General features: G+C 36.4%; 1 protein-coding gene across 1 annotated transcript in view; it reads left to right on the top strand.

The window, feature by feature from the left end:
- LOC121417629 overlaps positions 1-25,954 on the top strand; it is a 160,351-nt gene that overhangs the window by 40,531 nt on the left and 93,866 nt on the right. The window contains exons 11-16 of the mRNA XM_041611366.1: positions 14,763-14,931; positions 16,088-16,192; positions 18,505-18,695; positions 19,809-19,977; positions 21,822-21,959; positions 24,687-24,754. Coding sequence (XP_041467300.1) covers positions 14,763-14,931; positions 16,088-16,192; positions 18,505-18,695; positions 19,809-19,977; positions 21,822-21,959; positions 24,687-24,754 — 840 coding nt within the window. The remainder of the gene's footprint in view (positions 1-14,762; positions 14,932-16,087; positions 16,193-18,504; positions 18,696-19,808; positions 19,978-21,821; positions 21,960-24,686; positions 24,755-25,954) is intronic.

Raw genomic sequence — 25,954 nt, forward strand, 5'->3', positions numbered from 1 at the left:
TTCCACGCGTACTTCGCACCAATGCACAATCGGTGCTGCACGAACGTTGCATTACACGCTCAAGAAAAAAACAATGTCTCCCTCCCTGAAAAAAAATCAGCAAAGAAGGGTTCAGGGCCCAGTGCACTAAGGTGTTAAATATGACAAACACGAATAATTTTGGATATTCTGAATGACAATATTTCCAAGACCTCTTTTACGAAACATCTGAGTTCCCTGGCCCTGCCCAAATCCGCTAGCAGCTCCATGTACTGCTAACGCCCACATGCCTTCATGCACAGCGCTAGCGTGCACAGTATACTCACTGTACCATGATCCCAGTCTACGGTCCCTGTTTTTCACACTGCCCGCAACATATTTTGTTCACAGACCCTGTATTTTACCCCTGTGATCAGTTACTTAGATGCCCATTTCAGCGCTTCGTGAGGCACACCACCATCAAAATATAATTTGATTGCCCCCCCCCTCGGGCTCTAACCTAGACAGGTTTCGAACCCATAATGCACCATTCTGAGCAGTGTATTCGTTTGATAGATTCCAGTTTAGATAACACAAAATTTACCACTCGGTGCATTCATATCGCAATGATTATGATACCAAGTAGCAAGAAAAATACACTCTCATTAAAAATATTTTATATTCCCTATAGACACACGATTTTAGGATAGTTTATTCAGGGATGCCAGATTTCAGGAAAAAGCCTGAATTTAAGCTCTGGCAATTTATTTTCAGGCTATAGTCTTAGCATTTTTGTTTACATAATATTGTATTCTAGGTGATTTTGAGGCCCTCTGATCAATTCCAACTGGCATCCCTATTTATTATCTGTACTGGGTTTAGGGTTAGAGACCACACAATACATCACGTTGGTCAGTTTGCTCCCTGTGAGGTAGTTTTATATTTCAAAATATTTTACTTCTTAAAATCTTGGAAATCATACTTTTCCAGTTTCAATGTTTGTGTCTTTAGTGTGGAGGTGTCGTGGTGGAGTGGGTAAGTCACTTGACTCTTAAACCAAGGTTTGAGGTACATGTATCAAATCTCACCTGGCACTAAGGTCTTTGGGCAAGGCACTTATCCAGGTTTTTCACTCTCCACCCAGGTGTTAAAGAACAGTTGCTTGGCCGGGTTGCTCTTCTGCAGTGGTGGATCCATGATTTTGCAAAAAAAGGGGCAGGGGCACATTTTCATGATGAAAAATTTCACAGCTGGATCTGCCTGTGCTCATCTGGGAGTGGAGGTAGAGCAGTGATGTGTGGAACAGTTTTAGATCCAATGGCCCTGGAAATGAATGTGATATATATATATATTTATGTAGTGATAATTATGAGTATTATCGTTATCGTCTTGCCTGCGTAGCTGAGCGAGACATAGGTATCACTATTTCCGGCGTCGTCGTCAACAATTGTGTTGTACACCCAATAACTTTCTATAGCTTCGAGGTGGGATCACCAAATTCATACCAGATGTCCATCTGCTGAAGGCACAGGTCAAGTTTGAATATGATTTGAATTTGAATAAGGTCAAAGGTCTATGTACTTTCCATGACTGGCACTGTGCTATGTTGTACACATAATAACTTTCTATATCTTTGAGATGGGATCACCAAATTCATACCAGATGTCCATCTCCTGAAGGCACAGGTCAAGTTCGAATATGAGTCCAATCTGATGATACAAGTGTGCAACCCTTCAGCTGTCACAACTCATACCTGGACTCTAGGTCAAGATTTACAAGAAGAAACTGATTTCTCTTCTTTTTTTATGACTTGACTTTAATGTGATTGTGAACACATTGTGTTGTGATGTAATTGCCATGAATTTTTTCGTGATTGGACTGATCTGGAGGGAGAAATAGCAAATCTGCATTGCCGAACGCTCCGCATATGAACGTAACTATATATATTCTCTCAGTCCCATATGTACTTTTGATCGTCATATATCCGTTCGTATACACTATTGTGCACGCGCAAGCCCAACGTTCGCTTCCGTGTCAATCATGGCTGGCAAGGGGGATGGCGCCAGAGTGAAGCGTACCCCTAAAAGCAAGAAAAAGGTGAAACATTCCAATCCAAATGATTCAGAATGTGATATAGCTGATGACACTGTTACGGTTGATATGTCTGAACATTCACCTGATGATGATTATCACCTACAAACAATTCTCACTAACTTACTAAAAACAAAAGAATTTATGAAAACACTGGAGTCGGTCTGTAAAGAAACAATGGATAAAGTAGTGAATGTTCAATGTAAAAACATGCGTCGCCACATAGAAGAAAATGAATCAGCCATCATTCAACTTCAAAATTCTTTGGAGAGTAAAGAGAAGGAAAAATATATTTTGGAGAAAGAGCTACAGAATGAAATCGAGAAAAGAGAAGACGTGGAGCGCCAATTGAATGTTCTCGAGCAGCATACAAGAAGAAACAGCATTAGAATTTTTGGTGTGAAAGAGAAAATAGGTGAAGATACCGATCAAATAGCAATTGACATTGCCAAGGATCAACTTGGGTTCAAGTTGAAAAAGCACCACGTTGATCGATCCCATCGAGTAGGTCAGAAAGATCCAACCAAGCCTAAACCCATCATCGTGAAATTGTGTTCTTACAAACAGAAGGCGCAATTTATGAAAGCGAAAAAGACATTGAAAGGGAGTGGAATTTCTATTCAAGAAGATTTGACACTGACAACCCTAAAACTCCTCAAGAAGACAAGCCAACACAAAAATGTAAACGCGGCATGGACAAGTGATGGCCGTGTTATCGCCTCAGTGAAAACAACAGATCCTAACACTTTAATGAAGAAACAAATCTTTAGAGATAGTGACCTTCTTGCCTTATAAACTCTACAAACGCTACAGTTTGTATATTCCTAGTAGATCCTTAAAAACTGTGTTATATCAAATACCCTTCTATATGTAATATTCACGAAACTGTTGTTTAAATAAAACCATATTATATTTACAACTTAACATTAATGTACGCATACATACAAAGATTATAATTTTATATTCTCCATCGACATGTCTGAATAACTCCTTGTATGTCACAGTACAACTTCAGCCCGATAAATTTATGTTTTTTTAATTACAGTCCAATCAAATGTCATATCAACATATCATTTCATTATGCATATTTATCATGTTTCTATATATTTGCTGAAGGCAAACTCAAAATTGACGAATTTTCCTCCAGATTATCCAAATTGTTTATACGCTATGCAAGTCTATAATTGTTTTATACTCTTATATCCTATTTTATTTTTCAACAATTATATTTGTTTCTATTTTTGCCTTGTGTGTACATATTCCATACTAGATCTTTAATGGGCTTCTGTAGATGTTTTTCCCATGTATTTACTCTTTCAAATTCACATTGTAACAATTGCCATTACCACTTTAAGAACATGTCGTTAGATATCAATGCCAGTGACTTAACTATAGTAGTATATTGCATGAACGAGCAACGTAAATCCTTAAATGACTGAGTCTTTAAACATGTCTTTATCTGACGAAGAACTGAAATCCAATGAATGCCACTATTATTTACCCGACGAGCTTAACTCCTGTCATAATTGTAACGACAAGTCTTATTTCAGCTTACTACACTTAAATGCCCGGAGTTTAAGTCGCAACTTTGACAATGTATCTAATCTACTTAAAGGAGACACCCGAAGAATCCAAAGTATTTTATAATGCCTTTTTGTGGTCATCATTGTAAAGGGGAAGTATTACTAATCAGATATATAACTTCACTTTTCAAAATAGTCATTAGAGTTTGCAGAAATCAGCTCTCAAAAATGATTTATTTTCATGCCATATTTCTGCCTTCCATCGGTCCTCTTGCGAGCTCCAGCTGAGTGACGTCACACAATGAGCGTGAGCAGCTGAGCTGACAGCAGCCCATTGAAGACGATCTTTCCAATCAGCGTTTTTTGCTCTTAGAATTGTTTATTCCTCACAAGATTGGTCTTGTTATATAGATAAAAGTTTGAATTTACTGAACAGTGAAATAAAGTGCACATTTAACGTATTTTGGTAACCGATATTTAGCTTAGAAAAAATGATTTTTTTTTTTCAAGAAATATATTTGAACAAAGCATATTTTCACTTAGAAATCACACTTGCGACAAATTGATATTATAATCAATATAAAGCATAGACATTCTTCGTCACGACTAAAAAAAATTATGAAATTTCATTACGTAACAAAGTCAGGAACCACAAAATAACATGGCAATATCCATCGCGAAATGATTGAAATTGCAGTTGAATTGCCGAAACATGATTAGCCCACAGCGGCGAGCGGACTTTGTTTCATATATCTTAAAAGCCCACCATCACATAGGGAATGGTATGTGGCCAAACGTGTTGGCCATCGTTTTGTCGTGTGCGAGGACCCTGGTTCAAAACTCCGATTAAATTTGGTATTTTTTTTTATTCCTTCTCGTCCCTACCCAGCTTTTTTTTCTTGTGAAATCCCATTCAGACCTGTATTTATCAAATCTTATTTAATTGCTGCTTTTGATTTTCAAGTTCTTGATTAGATTCTACTCTTATTTGGGATGGGAGGGGTACAGGATGAGTTAAAAGTCAAGTCCACATCAACTAAAAATTATTTGAATAGAGTAATTTCCCTTGCTGTTTTTACTCAAAACAGTCACAAAACAATGATATGCAAATTAGTGTTGTCACTCACATCACATTCGTTTCTAATTTTTTTGTGGCATTTTGTTTTTTAATTCTTTGCAGATTTGAGTATAGGAATTTCTTCATCCGAACACAATAGGTTACATTTACGGAATTGTAACTCTAAATGTTATTTGGAGGAATTAAAATCCCTCTGAAAATTTTTCAGAAAAGAAATAGAAAATTAAATATCAAATCTACATGTCATGTAAATATATCAAACAACAAAATACAAAAGAACTTAGTGCGTGTGACATAACGGTTAGTGTAATTTGCACATCGACACAGATGAGCATATCATCGTTTTATAAATTAGGCAAAATTTCTCAATGTTAGAGTAGTAATTATATAAATTTGAATCAAAGTTTTTATGAAATTTCCTGCAATATCTTATTTTTCTTTAAATTCAAATGAATTTTTGATTGTGTGGACTTCTCCTTTACTCTTAATGTAGGGAATGCATAGCAATATTTATCCAGAAACAAAATTGTCTTAAAATATGCAAATCTGTAATTGGGCACATGTTCACTTTTCTTTCATCCAGGCCACTTCCTCACACCCACCAGGCTTACAGTCTTAGAACAAAAAAAAATGATGAACCATCACACAACAGCACACAACATTCAGTGCTTCACAATAAATATTTCACTTCTGTTCATACATGTACATGCAATAAATATTGTGGAAAACAAATAAAAGGCGTACCCATATTCAAATACCGTTTAAAAGGACAAATATATTATACCTTTCGAGAAAAATCAGCACGTTAGATATCTGATAACAAAACACAAATATGGGGCACTGCAAGAAACTTATGTTCCATTGCAAATCAAGCGTAAGTCTTAAATTCAAATTCAAGCGTAATAAGGTCGAGTTGCAATAGCAGTTCAACTACATGTACATGTTTGTCTTTAATCAAAGGACTTACCCTTGATTTGGGACGTGTGATTGATTAGAAAATTTCTTGCAAAATGCCCTAATAACATTAAAATTGTTTTTTTCGTTTTAAGTTGTGTGTTCTTATTTTCGACAAGCTGTATTCCTGTCCAAGTCAATTTTTTTAGTTCTCTCCAAAACTGTGCTCAAAATCGTTTCCAAGATCGATAAAGATAAATTTTCTGTTGCATCATTATCAGTCCAAAACTTGCACCGTAGCTCCTGGAAAGAGTGAAGAAAAAAAATGGCTATATCCAAATCAGTAAGAGGACATGATGGAATCTCCCAGATTGAAGTAGCGAGCAGAGACCAGAAGTCACCAGAGTCAGCAAGTGTGCAGATCTGTGTGTAGAAGAGAGAAAAAATAAAGAAATAATTTAAACTAGAATTTTAATTCGTCTTACGGACGAATTAGGTGATCTGTCTGTGAATCTCATGATTATGATCTATTTTTTTATAATGATCACCATGTCAATGCAGATCAATATGAGCATCATGATATTAAGAGCAGTTTTATTAATGAAAGGACATGTTTAATACTTTTGAAAGACATTATTTGAAAGAAAAGGTTGTAAAAAAAACTTCTTTTCTAAAGAATGACAATTCAAATTTAGCAAGTGATAACACGAAATAGTGAGCAGTGGTGATGAAAGCAAGAATCTAGAATCCAGTTTTGAAAAATTTAAATCAGTATCCATAGACTAGATTTTTGGTTACCTCATGAACAATCATGACCAAATGACCTTTCATTTCTTACATTACGATAGGTAGATTTCATTGCAAGATATTATGCAAGCATGTCTTACATAGCAGGATGGAGAAATTGCATAGACCAAGTGAATAGAAAGCAAAGCAATCGACACTGATGGAGGTATTTGGAATGCGTTCAGCATGTTCTTATAACAATACTTGGCCAACTCTGAAATACCAGTTGCTAGTACACGCATTGTTGTTTTTATGCGTGTATTGAAACGCACAATTCAAAAGAAAAATCAAGACATCAAGGTTGTTGCTAATATCTCATTAAATATAAAACAATCATGTCACTTTAGTACGAATGAACTTCTTATCATGCGCAGAATGGAACCCCAAACTGGCTTATGGGGGTTACACGCACAATAAGACAAAACTTAATAAATAAAAAAAATAGATCCTGATGGGTTTCGATCCAGGGACCCTCGCATTATAAGGCAGATGCACTAACCATTCGACCACAGTAACTGCCATACACTTTCAAGGCAACGATGAAATATAACCTCAAATTGAATTTTTCAAGTGCAAGTTTTATCATAATGATATACTTTTATACATTGTTAATATTTATGATGATCTCTTGCTTAAAATGATAAGATTGTAAAATAATTTGGAAGAATATAAAACCAGCTACAATATGTAGAAAACTGGGCTAAAAACGACCATTGATTACGGAGTTATAGTCATATTTCCAAAATTAATAAAACGTCAAAAAACAAAAATTGGAAAATTTTAGTTCTGACGAAAATTTGATGACGTTATGATAAAATTTATTGTCAAATGTGACATGAAATCACATCTACAAGTCCTATTCTATCCGAATATAAAAGAAAATTTGGGGGTCAACGGACTATCTGAAGAGTTATATAGAATTTTGTAAAAGCATATTTTTGCACATTTTTGGCCTATTGTGAACGCGCGCTTGCGCGCGTAATTCAAACTTTGACGGAGGCGCATTCCTTTATTACTGGTCGTAGAAGGTCGGTTAAGGTATCAAATTATTGGGGAATTTTATAAAAAATGCATTAATGTAAAATAAAGTGCAGTTGTGCGTTGCGTAAGGACGTTACGCGCGTAAACGCGTGCGAAAACCTGTGAGCGCGTAAATTCCTGAAATGCTTAGAATGACCTGAAATGTACTCTACTTTGATCAAAAAGTGATTTTGAGCATTTCAAAATTTTGACGCGCGCGTACATGCGCGTCGTGACCTGTAAATGACCTTTGATGACATGGACAGTTCACCCTTGATCTGAAGTTAATTTGATATTAATATTGTTAATTTTTGATGATTGATAATGGAGATATTGTTGATAATGTGATTTTACAAAATGGCGCGTAGATGACGTCACGATGACCATTTGACGTTGAACTTGTTTCGTACACATCGTATGATAACTGTCCATAATTGATAATATTTTGATGAAAATTGATTGAATAGTTTTGATGATTTTGGTGGAACAAGAAAAGGGTGGAAAAAGAAAAATAAATAAAAAGAATAAATAAATAAAGAAATAAATAAAAAAGAAAATTCGTAGAAACACAAGAGGTGATCTGTCAATTGACAGATCACCTAATAATCAAATCAAAGTATGAATTTCATTATCTTGATGATTGACGACGTGCGGTGGCATGTAATTCCCGGTCAACAACAAATAATAGTAGGTTTAGACACCTGAAAAATTCCACTCAGAACACTGGTGCTCTACCTCAACGCTCAAGTGATGTTTGTGTAGGCCCCACTCTACTTACCGCTTAGCGGTAGTGAATCACTTGAGGTACGGTACCCTGTGTCATTACAAAGAGTGCATTTATCTTCATTGTTTTATGTTGAAGGCATTACGCATTCATATGTAGAAGCACTCTAATCAGAAAGAAACACCAAACTCTAGTTTTGGCCAGGAATCAGCATGATCAGGGTAACCACTGCTGAAAATTTGTCTTGCTTCATGACATCGGCATTATGGTGATATAATTCTGTGTATCTGGATGTATACGATACAGGGCCCTCCTGAGCATAAACGCATTGGGTACTAGACCTGTGTTTAATAAAAACTTAAACATTTGGCCTTATCGTGAAAACATTCGGCCTTATCGTGAAATTTGGTGTTTGTGCGCTCGTTGTGTACAAAGTCAATGGGAGTGGATCACCGCCGTTGACGAAATAAACGGCAGTGAATGGACTGGTGACAAAAACTACGATAATGCCAAACATTCCTCTGAAACAGCATATTTTCAGCCATGGTCCATGCCAGTGCTCATGCTCCTAAATAATTTAATCGCCTGAGTCCTGACCAGTTTATTTAGAAATCTGACTGAAGTCTTTGTGAAGAAAAATCTGCTGGAATTGTGCAAAAACATTATTTCTAAAATAAAGACTTTTTAATTTTAATAGTAGTCATGCCAAAATGCATGATTCTAAAATTATATCAGATCTGTATCTGTCATCTGACCTGAACGCATCGTCAGAACAAGTACAGACTAGTTTCCAAACATGCTTACCTTGACTTTTGACTGGATCAAACAGTGCAGCGTAACCTGCATCGGCAGCAAGTGAATGGGACCGTACAGCTTGGAATCAGAGCAACACAACGAAGACTGTCGAGTGGACAAAATCGGTCTTTCCAGTTCATAATTCAATAAAAATGGATAAAGTAACACAGTTCTGGTTCTCTTATAGTCTGAAGATGTCGAAATCGGATATCACAACACATGAAGAAAACGGTAAATTCGAAGAAAAATAGAGACCAGGAAGGTGTATCAGTGTACTGTTATGCACAGAGAGATAGTGTGTAGTCGATCATGTGACGTCATTATTCTCGACTGTTTTCGATCGCGTGAATGTCTGCCTGGGGGCGGCTGGGGGGCTGAGAAGGGTCTCTATTAATTTCATTTCTTGCATTTCCACAACATCTGTAAGACTTTTTAGTGACATATTTGTGTATAAAAAGACAAGACCTTTCCATTCATATATAATTTGTCTATAATCATCACTTTCGTGAATTTTCTTTGTGTGTATCCTTTAAATCCCTAAACAATTCATTGTCCATCATTGGAGTAAGTGAATCATGGTTAAACCCTAATTCTCCTACTTTATTTAACATGGAAGGTTATCAGATGTTACGTTCTGACAGATTACATGGACGTGGAGGAGGTGTAGTATTATATGTAAAAGAAAATATTTCCTTTCAATTAATGACCCCTCTGTCCGAATCACCAGACTTTGAGATGCTTTTTGTGGAAATTTCCAATGTTAAATGTAAAAATGTAATTGTAGGCGTAGCATATCGTCCACCCGGTACGAATATTGATTCATTTACTCATCAATTAGAATCGTGTATCAGTAATTTTTCGAAAGGTGGCAAACATATATATCTAATGGGCGACTTTAATATAAACTTACTTTCAAAAAATGACAAGTCTTATAATACTTTCAAATCATTATTGAATAGTTACGCCCTCTATCCATTAATAGACAAACCTACCAGAGTATCCCCGACATCAGCAACGCTTTTAGATAACATTTTCACAAATATTGTAGGAGATTTTCAAAGTGGTATTTTATACTATGATGTATCAGATCACCTTCCTATTTTTACAATATCAAGAAAAACACAAGGGAAACGATATGAATCTAATGAATACTTTAATAGAAATTATTCATTCGAAAATATAAACTCCCTTAAAATCGATCTTATAAAAGAAACCTGGTCAGATGTATTTCAAGTAACACATGATGTGAACATAGCATATGAACTTTTTCTTCAAAAATTTAAGGAATATTATGATAAAAATATACCTTGTTTGCTCAAAAAGAAAAGAAAAAATAATATTCATAATCCTTGGATTACCAATGCAATAATGAATTTTATTCGAAAAAAGAATCGATTATATAAATTGTATATACGCAATCCTAGCAATACCGTCCAACATAATAAATTTAAGGCTTATCGTAACAAACTAACAGCCATTATTAGAGCATCACGCAAAATGTATTATACAAATAAACTTAAAAGAGTGTCGGGAAATATGTCTGCTACCTGGTCCATCTTAAACAATATCTTAGGCAGGGGTAAAAGAACAGAATTCACAAAAGAAATGTACTCTGAAAAAGAAAAGACTCGTGACCCACAGAAAATTGTAAACATCTTAAATAAATATTTTGTAAACATAGGTCCAACTTTATCAAAAACTTTTACAACCAATGAGCACTCTTTTAAAGATTTTTTACCTGAACGAGCTGAAAACTCGATATTTTTCAAACCCGTAAGACCACACAAAGTTATATCCATAGTAAAATCCCTTAAAAATACCAAAACTTGTGGGCATGACGATATCAACTCATTTATCTTAAAACAAATAATTTTCTTTATAGCAGATCCACTATGTCATATTTTCAATTTATCATTGTCTCTTGGGTGCTATCCGAATTCTTTCAAATTAGCACGCGTCGTACCAATATTTAAAAAGGGAAATCGGATCCAATGTGAAAATTACCGACCCATATCTATTTTACCCTCTTTATCTAAAATCTTAGAAAGAATAATCCATAACCAGGTATATAATTTTTTAGACAAAAACAATTTACTTTGCACCGCCCAATATGGTTTTAGGAGACATCATTCAACGGAATTAGCAGTTTTGGACTTATATGATAGAATAACTAACTCCCTTGCAAAAAAACAATATATAACCGGATTATTTTTGGACCTTTCAAAAGCGTTTGACACGCTCGATCACTCAATTTTAATACATAAACTTGAATGTTATGGCATAAGGGGTACGCCTCTGGCATGGTTTAGAGATTATTTAAAAAATAGAATTCAATACACTGAGGTCGATGTTCATAAATCACAAATTTTAGAGCTCCAGTGTGGCGTCCCACAAGGATCCATACTTGGGCCGCTTCTCTTTATAATATATATGAACGACATTATAAGTCTTCTGAAAAGCTTAGTTATGTGTTATTTGCAGATGATACGACACTGCTATATTCTCATTATGATTTTAACAAAATGATAAACACCATCAATGTAGAATTACGTAAATTAACTAACTGGCTACAATGTAATAAGTTATCTCTCAACCTCAGTAAAACAAATTATGTTATATTTCACAACACAAACAAAAACATTATGGAAGACCAGAGCCAAATCTTAATAGACAATACCATAATTGAAAGGAAAACTAATGTTAAATTTCTTGGTGTTATTCTTGATCAACATTTAATCTGGAATTTGCATTTTCAGCATCTAAGAACTCATATTTCTAGAATTATTGGTATTATGTTCAAACTAAAAGATACGTTAATGCCAAAGTCTATTATACTATTGTACAATTCTTTCATATTATCTTATTTATCTTATGCTAATATTGCTTGGGGTTTTGGAACCAAAAGAAACGTAAATTCCTTACTGTTATTGCAGAAAAGAGCCATAAGAATTTGCACAAGTTCTCCTTACTTAGCCCATACTGATCCAATTTTCAAAAAACTGAACATATTAAAAATATCTGATATCAATATCTTACAAACTGCAAACTTTATGTTCAATTATGCTAATCACTTGGTTCCAAGCAATTTTAATTCAATGTTTATACGTAATACCCAGGTTCATGAACACAATACCAGAAGTTCCAACAATTTTCATCTTAGTAATCCCAAAACAGTACTTGCTTATAAATCCATCAGACATAGAGCACCCGATGTTTGGCACTCACTGCCTCGTAAAATAAAAGAATGTTCTTCGCTTTCTTCTTTTAAACGTAAGCTAAAAAAACATATCATATCATCATATATGACTCATGAATTTTTTTCTTAAAGTGTATTTAGATAATTTATAATTGTTACACTGGTTTGCAGTTCCCGATTGGGGGGGGGGGGGTAGGACATCTGTACTTTTTTTCCCTTCATGTCCTCATTTCTAATATGTAAATATTTGTATCGCCATGATGGCACTCGGGGTCTGCCTCGTCAAGACCTTTCGGTCTTTTGCAGTCTCCCAAATTTCATTTTGTATTCATGTATGTTTAATTGCTTTCTTATCAATTATGTATTTTTCTGATATTGTATCTTGTGTTTTTTATTGAATGGAATTTGAATAAATTGAATTGAATAAGGTCAAAGGTCATAGGTCAATGAACTTTCCATGACTGGCACTGTGCTGTGCTGTACACACAATAACTTTCTATATCTTTGAGGTAGGATTGTAAAATTCATACAAGAGGTCCATCTTTTGAAGGTGCAGGTCAAGTTCGAATGTGAGTTGAATTTGATTAAGGTCAAAGGTCAATGAACTTTCCATGACTGGCACGTGCTGTGTTGTACACCCAATAACTTTCTATAGCTTCGAGGTGGGATCACCAAATTCATACAAGAGGTCCATCTCCTGAAGGCACAGGTCAAGTTCGAATATGAGTCAAATTTGAATAAGGTCAAAGGTCAATTAACTTTCCATGACTGGCACTGTGCTGTGTTGTACACATAATAACTTTTTATAGCTTGTAGTACTTCACTCTTGCATCATTTACTTATCATATGCACACAGATCAATTTAGAAAACCCTACTGCTAAAGTGAAGGCAAGATGGCCGGGGGGGGGGCCTCCCAGGCACCCCCCTAAGATCTCGGCCGTCAACTGCGCGATCGCGCCGAAAATTGGCATGCAGGTTGCCTGGGACATAATCTACAAGACTGCATAGTGATTTATTTCATGCGAATTGCTATTAAGTGATTATGCTAATTTATGCATAATTAGTATGCGAAATCATAATTTTTCCTGTAACTCCCTAAATAAAGCTCAAAATGTACTAATTCTTGGTATAGAAGCTCTTTGTGGTGTTCTTAGCAAGTGTACCTGAAAAAATTGCGATATCAAATCATTTTTGTCTCACCTGCGAAGCAAAGTGAGACTATAGGCGCCGCTTTTCCGACGGCGGCGGCGGCGGCGTCAACATCAAATCTTAACCTGAGGTTAAGTTTTTGAAATGACATCATAACTTAGAAAGTATATAGACCTAGTTAATACAACTTGGCCATAAGGTTAATCAAGTATTACTGAATATCCTAGTAGAGTTTCATGTCACATGATTAAGGTCAAAGGTCATTTAGGGTCAATGAACTTAGACCATGTTGGAGGAATCAACATCGAAATCTTAACCTGAGGTTAAGTTTTTGAAATGTCATCATAACTTAGAAAATATATGGACCTTGTTCATGAACCTCGGACATAAGGTTAATCAAGTATCACTGAACGTCCTGCATGAGGTTCACGTCACATGACCAAGGTCAAAGGTCATTTAGGGTCAATGAACTTTGGCCGAATTGGGGATATCTGTTGAATTCCCATCATAACTTTGAAAGTTTATGGATCTGATTCATGAAACTTGGACATAATAGTAATCAAGCATTACTGAACATTTTGTGCAAGTTTCAGGTCTCATGATTAAGGTCAAAGGTCATTTAGGGTCAATGAACTTTGGCCGAATCAGGGGTATCTGTTGAATTACCATCATAACTTTGAAAGTTTATTGGTCTAGTTCATTAAACTTGGACATTAGAGTAATCAAGTATTACTGAACATCCTGTGCGCGGTTCAGGTCACATAACCAAGGTCAAAGGTCAATGAACTTTGGCCGAATTGGGTGTATCTGTTGAATTACCATCATAACTTTGAAAGTTTATAAATCTGATTCATGAAACTTGTACATAAGAGTAAACAAGTATCACTGAACATCCTGTTCGAGTTTCAGGTCACATGATCAAGGTCAAAGGTCATGTAAGGTCAATGAACTTTGGCCATTTTGGGGTTTTTTGTTGAATAACCATCATATCTCTGTAAGTTTATTGGTCTAGTTCATAAAAAGTGGACATAAGAGTAACCATGTATCACTGAACATCTTGTGCGAGTTAGAGTAGTATTCAAAGTCAGCATTGCTGCTATATTGAACCACGTGATGCAGGTGAGACGGCCAGAGGCATTCCACTTGTCTTATGTATTATATTGTTTTTTGGAATTTCTTATGTATTTCTTTGTTTTTCGACCTTTTGTTTTTCATTGTTTTTTCAACAAAATTTGTTGGGGACTTCTGTGATCATGAAAAGCATAAAATAAATACATTTAGACCAGCAAAACTAAAAATAATCATGCATTTATGAATTTTGGTTGATAACACAATATGCATTGACTTAGTACACAAAATCACATTTTTGAGCAATATTTGGTCTGACATGCACTTACATAATGTTGTGTAATTTCGGAACCACGTACCCGGGTGACGCAAAATTGGTCTCAAAAGTTGCGCAAGACTTGAAAGTAAAAAGTCAGCGAGTGGCAGGGGCCAAAAATTTCATCATTTGTATAATTATTATCATTATTCTTATCCCTCAGACCTTCATATCAAACTATGATCCGGATACAATTGTGGTGAACTACTTTGATATGCCTATTGAAGTGCGTTACATGAAACTTAATTTTGAATTCAAAAGCTATCCGGGCGCTTTACGGATGGAAATCCTGGAGTTCCTACCAAATTATGGACCTGGCATATCACAGTTAGGTAAGAAGTACTACATCTACCATAATAATAGTAATAATAATAATAGGCCTTTTTATAGCGCCATCTATCTAGAAATATTCTATTCCGAGGAGCGTTATTATTATTATTACCCCGGCTGTAGCTTGAGCTGCCTCTAAGCGTTCATGCATTCAAGGAATTAATCCTGCCAGGTACCCATTCATCTCACCTGGGTCGAGTGCAGCACAGTGTGGATAAATTTCTTGCTGAAGGAAATTACGCCATGGCTGGGATTCGAACCCACGACCCTCTGTTACAAAGTCAGAAGACTTATCTACTGGGCCACAATGCTCCACTAGGCATATATATGTATATAGCACCATCTATCTAGAAATATTCTATTCTGAGGCGCATTGTTTATTATTATTAATACTATTATTATTATTACTATCAAGTAATAATACAGAATTATGAACGCTGGATATCACAGTTAGGTAAGTGATACTACATCCTCTTTCAAGTAATACCACAGAATTATGAACCCGGGATATCACAGTTAGGCAAGTAATACTACATCCACTATCAAGTAATGCTACAGAATTATGAAGCTGGGATAACACAGGTAGGTATAAAGTAATACTACATCCACTATTCATTAATACTACAATATTATGAACCCAGGATATCACAGTTAGGTAAGTAATACTAATGTTCATCCACTATTATTAACCTGGGATATTACAGGGAGGTACATCCACTATCATGTAATACTTCAGAATTATGAATCCGGAATATCACTGTTAAATGAAACCTGGTTGACACTTGCTAGCATTGCGTTTCTCGCATGGTTTGTGCATGAGCACGCACTCGTGTGGGCCAGTGCCGGAAGCGGGCGTGCCAGCTTGCGGATAGGTCCGTGGCAGTGCGTGAAATGCATGCCCAAATTGTCCACATATTGAAAATTTGGGCACGCATTACAAATTTGTAACCATTTGTAAACTAGTGCGCAACATAGCCATGCCTGTGTGTGCCTCTGCTTGCATCGAAATAGAAACTTTGTGGCACAAAAAATAGGAGGCACTCCCCCGGGGTAGTGGGGTTATCTTTTATTAGCAATATGATGAACAGATAGTAAAGGCCTATGCATATTTGCATTGTATAGGTATATTTTCCAGGTATTTTGTGTTTTGTCTTACAGATATTGAACCATTGGGTATGGAAAATTCTGCCATTCTGAATGAAAGCCTTGATGCAAGTTCCGAAAGATTGTCAGTGACCTTTGCCAGATTGAATGGGCCGTCAGGTAATGATTATGATGGTGATGGTGATGATGATGGTGATGATGATTATTGAGATGATGATGATGATGGTGGTGATGATGATTGTGATGATGATGATGATGATTGTGATGATGATTGTGATGATGATTGTGATGATGATGATTGTGATGATGATGATGATGATGATGATGATGAGGCAGATGATGATGTGATGATGATGGTGATGACTGACATGGACAAATCATGTTGAAGGTGTTAACGATGATGGGGATAATGATCGTGGTAATGATAGCGATGATAATGATGGCGGTTGGGATAAATGTGATGACAGTGGTGGTGATTATGATATTGGTGATAGTATATGCTGCAGTACTTTGGCAAAAGTAAGCAAGTTACACAAATTATCATTTGTTGTAAATGGGCACTATGTGTTCGTTATTTACATAGGTGTCGTGTCAATGCAATTGACAGCATATTTTCTGCAATATCTTCCCATAGAACGATTATTTCTTCCCCAAATTTTGCCTCAACATGCAACATACAAAGGGTGTTTCAGAAACCATAATAACTCAAATTTGACTGATGTGGCACTTACTCCCTTATGCCAATGGTGATGATGATGGTGGTATATGATGGTGAAGGCGATGGTATGGTGGTTATAGTGATGACGATGGTGGCGGTATATGGTGGTGACTTGTGTGCCATTTTTTTTTTGGCATTTGTGCGATGCATGACAAAAACCTCCATTTGAGAACACTATACCCCAGTTTTTCTCTATCAATTCTCTTCTCCAAGTACGAAAAACTCTAACTGCCCTAGCAAGCAATTTAAGTATCAAAACACCTGTTTCTTGACATCGGTCCAAAGATAACAATGATTATGATGATGGAGGTTTTGATAACTGTGATGACCATTGTGGTGATTATGATAGTGGTAATGATGATGACTGTGGTGATGATAATGGTGATGACGATGGTGTTTAATAATAATGGTGTTAGTGATACGATAATTGTGATGGCGATGGCTGTGATTATGAGAGTGATTATGATAGTGATGATGATTGTGGTATTTGGTGGTGATCAAGAAGATGGTATGGTGATGAATGTGGTAGTGATGACGATGGTGGTGGTACATGTATATGGTGGTGAATTGAAGGCAATGGTATGGTGGTGATAGTGATGACGATGGTGGCGGTATATGGTGGTTAAGGCGGTGGTATAATGGTGATGGTGATGATGACGATGGTGGTACATGGTGGTGAAGGCGATGGTATGGTGGTGATAGTGATGATGACAATGGTGGAATATGGTGGTGAAAGCGATGGTATGGTGGTGATAGTAATGATGACGATGGTGGTGGTATATGGGGGTTAAGGCGACAGTATGGTGGTGATCACTGATAATAGATGGTGGCAGTATATGATGGTAAAATTGGTGGTATGGTGGTGATAGTGATGACGATGGTGGTATATGGTGGTGAAGGCGATGGTATTGTGGTGATAGTGATGATAACAATGGTGGTAAATGGTGGTGAACGTGATGGTAAATGGTGGTGATAGTGATGATGACTATGGTGGTGAAGGCAGTGGTATGGTGGTGATAGTGATGATAATGGTGGTATATGGTGGTTGAAGCGATGGTACAGTTGTGATAGTGATGATGATGGTGATATATGGTGGTGAAGGCGATAGTAAGGTGGTGATAGTGATGATAATGGTGGTATATGGTGGTTGAAGCGATGGTACAGTTGTGATAGTGATGATGATGGTGATATATGGTGGTGAAGGCAGTGGTATGGTGGTGATAGTGATGATGACGATGGTGGTATATGGTGGTGATAGTGATGATGACAAAGGTGGTACATGGTGATTAAGGCAATGGTATGGTGGCGATAGTGATGATGACGATGGTGGTGGTTTATTGTGGTTAAGGCGACAGTATGGTGGTGATCACGATGATTACAATGGTGGCAGTATATGGTGGTGAAGGCGATGGTATGGTTTTGATAGTGGTGGTATATGGTGGTTGAAGCGATTGTATGGTGGTGATAGTGATGACGATGGCGGTATATGGTGGTGATTGTGATGGTGACTATGGTGGTGAAGGCAGTGGTATGGTGGTGATAGTGATGATAACGATGGTGGTGAAGGCGATGGTATGGTGGTGATAGTGATGATGATGATGGTGGTTAAGGCGATGGTATGGTGGTGATAGTGATGATAACAATGTTGGTTAAGGCAATGGTATGGTGGTGATAGTGATGATGACGATGGTGGTATATGGTAGTGAAGGTATATGGTATGGTGGTGATGATGATCATGTTTTCTCTAATCCAGGTTGGATGCCAGAACCATCTACCGATGACAGCAATCCTTGGATTCAAGCAGATATTGGAGTCCTGCGTGACGTCATAGGTGTACAATTGCAAGGGAATGCTGATGATGATTACTGGGTTACAGCATACAGAGTCAGAATGAGCATTAATGGCTCCGAATGGAAGGACGGTGTCAACATCAAGGGGTCCGAGGTATGAAGGAGGCTAGGAGAGTTTTATCATTAAACATAAATTCATTGAGTTTTCACAATATTTTCAAGTAATAATCAATATATTCCGAAGATCAAGTTTGCCAAGAATCCCATGAAGAATTGTGCAATATATGTGTGTTTCTTGCGAAAATATTAACATCAGCTCTTTTTATACCCCTGTCCTATATGGGACATATTAAGGTATCACGCTAAGTGTCCTTCTGTCTGTCCATCTGTGCGTTAACTTTTCTTTGTAAACGTGATACCTTCAGTTTGAATTAACCTAGGCTCATATAAATTGGTGTGTTTGATACTCGCATAGATTCTAAGAAGGCTATTGATTTTCAGATCAAAAGGTCAAAGGTCAAAGTCATAGTGACATGTTTTCATTTTACCCTTCTGAAGTCCTTGTTAATGTGATAACTTCAGTGTAACTTAAACTAGTCTCATATAATTTGGTGCGTATGATACTAGCATGGATCCCAGGAAGCCTGTTGATTTTGAGGTCAAAAGATCAAAGATCAAAGTTGTCACCTTCCACATTTCTTGCTTTGCCACCTTCCACTTTTCTTGCTTGACCAATAACTCTATTTTCCGTGTTACAGGCGGCTTATAACACGCTCGCCCCAGCGACACTTGTTTTAGATTGAAAATAATGGTACTCCATGTCTGTGCACCCTTTTTTAATACCTTCCACATGATTCAGGGATTTTGATGAGAAGGGCTACTTGTTGAGGTTGCTACACGTACATTTGATGCCTCAGATTGAATATCATTTTCTGTGGAAATTTATTTTGTCATGTAGGTGTAACACTTGTGGTCATTCTGTGTCTTTTCTGTCTCTAGAATACCGCAGATAGATGTATTCACAGACAATAGGCGCTGCATAAAACTTAGGGTACCGTGCTATAGTCCCTATTAATGGTTCATAGTTACCCACAATGTATGTTTATGTTTTATTCTTCTGTTTTTCTGTCTTTTTTCCTTTTTGCTTCCTTTTTTTATTAAAATCAGTTTTACATCTACATGTATCTGCCCAAGGAAATAAAACAACAGCGGCATCACTGCTTAATCTTCATCGTATCAAATTTCACTTTGTTATTCACTCTCACAGATTTTCCATGGCAATCGAGACAGGCACTTGATCGTCACCAACTACTTCATACAACCGGTACAAACCAGATATGTCAGGATCTATCCGCAAACATGGCATGGGGATATAAGCTTCCGGTTTGAGCTGCTTGGCCTGACTAAGATACCTCTGAGTGAGGTCTTTGATGCTGGTATATATACACATTAGAATTGTCATACACCTGGGGTGTTTCATAAAGTGTTAGTGTGATAGAGGGGGTGTTGAAGGAATAATTGCAAATTTTCTGTTGGGATTTTACAATCAATTGATCCATTATCTGTAGCAAATCAGGGTAGCATATCATGAAGGACTTGTCGGACGTTTTATCTGAGAAGTCCCATTTTATCCAACAGTTACCATAGTAACAGTGCTTCTTGGCCAATCAGATTAAAGGAAAGATGTCAGATCTAGCAACTTGTCAGACGAAATCGTTGGTGAAACGCTCCCCAGATTACACTTCTTGTTGTAAGAAGCAGTTCAGTAATCACTCACAAATTTACAACTAATTACAAGAAATGTGATTATCAAAAATACACTTTCAATTGATCGCAAGTTTCTTGCAATGCCCTATTAGACTCGTGCTTAAATACCTACGCCCACTTAATATTTTGCTTGTAATATGATTGATGGACGGGTGCTAGGGTGTGTCTTGTTGGCATGATCTGAGCAAGGCAATGGTACATCTTACACTGCACGCAACTAAAATTCAAGTTTGATTTCAAGTCACAGTTAACCCTATTCAGCCGGGAGGGGGGGATCAAAAACATCCCCCTTATTATTTTTCATGATAAATCCGTAACGTGAAAAGATCACGCAACGATGTTTCATAACTTTTTTCCTTCAAGTCTCAAGCGACTTTTCAATTTAAATTCGCGATGTGAGGGTACGTGATTCCAGAGTTATGTAACATTTTGTAATTGCATATCAGACCTAAAAATGCTCAAAAAAGTGATTTCATGTACAAATCCACGGCAAATTGTGTATGTAGCCAAAATTTGTATCATTCTGAAATAGTAATGCCGACGATTTACATTGAAAAAAAGAAAAACAAAGTAGAAAAAATCTGCATAATGCATAAGAAATTTCACAAAAGCAAAATACTTCAGACAAAATTTTGATCTTGACATTTAAAAAAAGATTCATTATATAATAATCTTAAGAATATCCAGACCAAAATATAGCAGTTTGGGGCTATAGTCAAAGCCAAGTTCTGATTTTCTTTTTGCATTAGCATAATTGATTTAACATAAATTTGAATATTTTTGGTACAACTGACATTTGAATTGTAGAGATTAAGTAATGGGTGACTTGTAGTCATGGGTGACTTGTGTGTCATTTTTTTTTTACATTTGCACAATCAACAATCAAGATCTGGGGGGCTTTATTCATAAGTATATAATTTTTGTTTCATCTTGATTATGTTCAAAATAAAGTCCCTGACAATATCAGTTGAAAAAAACAAAAAGTTGAAAAACAAAGAATTTACATAAGAAATTAAAAGCAATAAAATACATAAGGAAATAAATGTGATGAAAATGTTTGACATAAATTTGATGATATTCCTATAAAAAGTCTGAACCAAAAAGTAGCATTGTAGGTGCATTATGTAGTTAAGTAGAGCAAGGTTTTGATTTTATACATAAATAAGCATAATTAAGAAGATTTTTTGCAGAATTTGATCTTTCAGTTTTGTAGATTATGCCATTATGCCATGGGTAACGCATGTGCCAATTTTCTTTGTGATTGGGCCGTTGACAGCTGAGATCATAAGGGGGCTGAATCAGCCCCCTCCCTTCTTAACAGGTGTCGAAATAGCCCAGTCTAGTTAGGATTAAGGATGCAAGCGAAAAAAGTATGGAGTATGTCTTAACATTTGTATACATGTTTTGTTTATATGCTTTTAGGGCCCGTATTGATACCAGCTTTTGCTGAAAGGGCACCCTTGTCAAATTATTTAAATGATAAAATTAAAACATTATTTTCATCCTTTGCCAGAGAAACCACTGACGTTTTATCCTCTTGGGATGGTGAATGGAGATATAGAGGATTCTCAGCTTTCAGAAAAAAATTGTTGGGATGACGAACAATGTGCACCTAGCGCTCGCCTTCATAGTAGACACCCTGGTCATTCTGGTAAGCACACTCATAAGTTGTACTCCCTGCTTAGAGGGGAAGTTTACCCTTTAGAAGAGTTTGTTGTAAAAATAGCAGAAAAAATATTGAAAAATGTTTCCGAAGGTTTGAGGAAAATTCTTTAAAGATTAAGAACGTTTACTAGAATTTCAAGTTTTGGATTTGTGACGTACATGTAATACACAAGCAGCTGCCCCATGTGTTTGGTAATATTTAATGCATGAATTTCATTTTTCTTAATGGTTTGTATGACTTAATTTTGTTTTCTATTCAGGATTGGGTGTGAAACGATTTGTTTATTGATATACAGTACAGTAAAACCATTTTCATTTTTTTTGAGAAAATGACATCTCATTGATTTTTTACCATTTTCTGTGTAGGAATGCTGCTGGCATATAACGCTCAAATCAATAATTAAAATTCTAATAAATTTTTTATTCTGTGATAGATTTTTATCAAACCTTTGGCAATGTTTTTTTATTTTTCTGCTAATTTCAGTTCCCCTTGCCATCTCCACCTTCATTATCAAAATTATGAACATAAATTACCTCTCTGCTTTTTAATTATATTATTTGAATGAGTTAAAATCAAGGGTTGTCCTCTTTTCAAGTGATTGGCTTATACATGTATTATGTTGACAATGCTCCTGCAATTCAAGCCATATTATGCGCATCTCAACAGGTACCCGTAGCATGGGGGATGCGCTGCCTGCGAAGTGATCAGCATATCCGAAACATGATTTTTTTTGTCTCACCTGCGAAGCAAAGTGAGACTATAGGCGCCGCTTTTCCGACGGCGACGGCGGCGTCAACATCAAATCTTAACCTGAGGTTAAGTTTTTGAAATGACGTCATAATTAACTTAGAAAGTATATGGACCTAGTTAATAAAACTTGGCCATAAGGTTGATCAAGTATTACTGAACATCCTATTAGAGTTTCATGTCACATGACCAAGATCAAAGGTCATTTAGGGTCAATGAACTTAGACCATGTTGGAGGAATCAACATCGAAATCTTAACCTGAGGTTAAGTTTTTGAAATGTCATCATAACTTAGAAAATATATGAACCTAGTTCATGAAACTTGGACATAAGGTTAATCAAGTATCACTGAACATCCTGCATGAGTCTCACGTCACATGACCAAGGTCAAAGGTCATTTAGGGTCAATGAACTTTGGCCGAATTGGGGATATCTGTTGAATTCCCATCATAACTTTGACAGTTTATGGATCTGATTCATAAAACTTGGACATAATAGTAATCAAGCATCACTGAAAATTTTGTGCAAGTTTCAGGTCTCATGATTAAGGTCAAAGGTCATTTAGGGTCAATGAACTTTGGCCGAATCGGAGTATCTGTTGAATTACCATCATAACTTTGAAAGTTTATTGGTCTAGTTCATTAAACTTGGACATTAGAGTAATCAAGTATCACTGAACATCCTGTGCGCATTTCAGGTCACATGACCAAGGTCAATGAACTTAGACCATGTTGGAGGAATCAACATCGAAATCTTAACCTGAGGTTAAGTTTTTGAAATGTCATCATAACTTAGAAAATATATGAACCTAGTTCATGAAACTTTGACATAAAGTTAATCAAGTATCACTGAACATCCTGCATGAGTCTCACGTCACATGACCAAGGTCAAAAGTCATTTACGGTCAATGAACTTTGGCCGAATTGGGTGTATCTGTTGAATTACCATCATAACTTTGAAAGTTTATGGATCTGATTCATGAAACTTGGACATAATAGTAATCAAGCATCACTGAAAATTTTGTGCAAGTTTCAGGTCTCATGATTAAGGTCAAAGGTCATTTAGGGTCAATGAACTTTGGCCGAATCGGAGTATCTGTTGAATTACCATCATAACTTTGAAAGTTTATTGGTCTAGTTCATTAAACTTGGACATTAGAGTAATCAAGTATCACTGAACATCCTGTGCGCATTTCAGGTCACATGACCAAGGTCAAAGGTCAATGAACTTTGGCCGAATTGGGTGTATCTGTTGAATTACCATCATAACTTTGAAAGTTTATGGATCTGATTCATGAAACTTGGACATAATAGTAATCAAGCATCACTGAAAATTTTGTGCAAGTTTCAGGTCTCATGATTAAGGTCAAAGCTCATTTAGGGTCAATGAACTTTGGCCGAATCGGAGTATCTGTTGAATTACCATCATAACTTTGAAAGTTTATTGGTCTAGTTCATTAAACTTGGACATTAGAGTAATCAAGTATCACTGAACATCCTGTGCGCATTTCAGGTCACATGACCAAGGTCAAAGGTCAATGAACTTTGGCCGAATTGGGTTATCTGTTGAATTACCATCATAACTTTGAAAGTTTATGGATCTGATTCATGAAATTTGTACATAAGAGTAATCAAGTATCACTGAACATCCTGTTCGAGTTTCAGGTCACATGATCAAGGTCAAAGGTCATGTAAGGTCAATGAACTTTGGCAATGTTGGGGTTTTTTGTTAAATAACCATCATATCTCTGTAAGTTTGTTGGTCTAGTTCATTAAAAGTGGACATAAGAGTAACCATGTATCACTGAACATCTTGTGCGAGTTAGAGTAGTATTCAAAGTCAGCACTGCTGCTATATTGAACCGCGTGATGCAGGTGAGACGGCCAGAGGCATTCCACTTGTTTGTTTATTATTGTATATTTGTATTTGCTCCGTCTGTCCTTGATCTGACTTTGATTGATATAGGACCACCTTATGGCGGAGGATGGGCGGCTGCAGGCCAAAAGAACCCATGGATACAAGCCGACTTGAAGGTATTTATAAGTTCACTTTGTTCCTGTAACAGAAAGGTTGTTGATTAATCGATAATAATGAAAGAACAATTCCGATTGCTTCTTCGTCAACATGTGCAAGCAACGACGATTTTGATTGGCCATTTCATTTACCAATTAATTCTTCACATTTGTGTATTACGGTGCCTTGATTTTAAAAGAATTGCATTTGGATCTTGGAAATAGTCTAAATTTAGGGCTTATAGTATAAAAACACTAATTCAAAGTTTCAAAGTAGCATGCAGTTGTGCTCAAAAGCTTGTGAACCCAAGCTTAGATTGCATTCGTTCATGCTGAGTATTGAATTTAGGCAATGGTATAAAAGTGTTCCGCAAGCCCAGAAAAACAATTCTTTTTTAATTTTCTCTTTTAGCATCTGACTTCACAGATATCTGAAGTATGGATGGACTTGAACACTTGAAATTTGTTCATTTTCTGGCGGGGTTCACTAACTTGTGAGCACCACTGTATGTACAGAAATGATATGTATTTCAAAATATTGGGGATGTAAACCAAAGTGAATGAATCATGAGGGTTGGTTTCAATGGGTGATTTTAAGTTCACTGTTGACCTTTTGGTGTTGGTGTTAGGTCATTTTGAACACGAGTATAACGCCAAACAAAATGAAGCTGGTCCTGAAAAGTCACTCACTAGTTGTTTAGATGTCAATAATGTGATCTGGATCAGTTTTTATACTTGGTAAAGGTTTAGGAGCAAGGGGAAACGATCTGAATTCCCACACCAACGCCAACACCAAACTTGAAATCATCCATTGACCACTATGATAGATTGTGTATGTACAGCGTACTGTGTGTAAGTACTATGTTGTACATTGTGTATGTACAGGGTACTGTGTGTATGTGTACAGGGTACTGTGTGTATGTACTACATTGTACATTGCGTATGTACTGGGTACTGTGTGTGTACTACATTGTACATTGCATATGTACTGGGTACTGTGTGTGTGTACTACATTGTACATTGCATATGTACTGGGTACTGTGTGTGTGTACTACATTGTACATTGTATATGTGCAGGGTACTGTGTGTATGTTCAATGTACATGTACTGTGTAACCAGAAGGTTAAAGCTCGGGTAATAATTAATGATAACATTATTGCAATGCGCAGTTGAGTATATGCATATAGAAATTGCTCTCTATATCTTTACAATAATTATTAT

This window comes from Lytechinus variegatus, chromosome 6 (genome assembly GCF_018143015.1).
Source record: "Lytechinus variegatus isolate NC3 chromosome 6, Lvar_3.0, whole genome shotgun sequence".
Lineage (NCBI taxonomy): Eukaryota > Metazoa > Echinodermata > Echinoidea > Temnopleuroida > Toxopneustidae > Lytechinus > Lytechinus variegatus.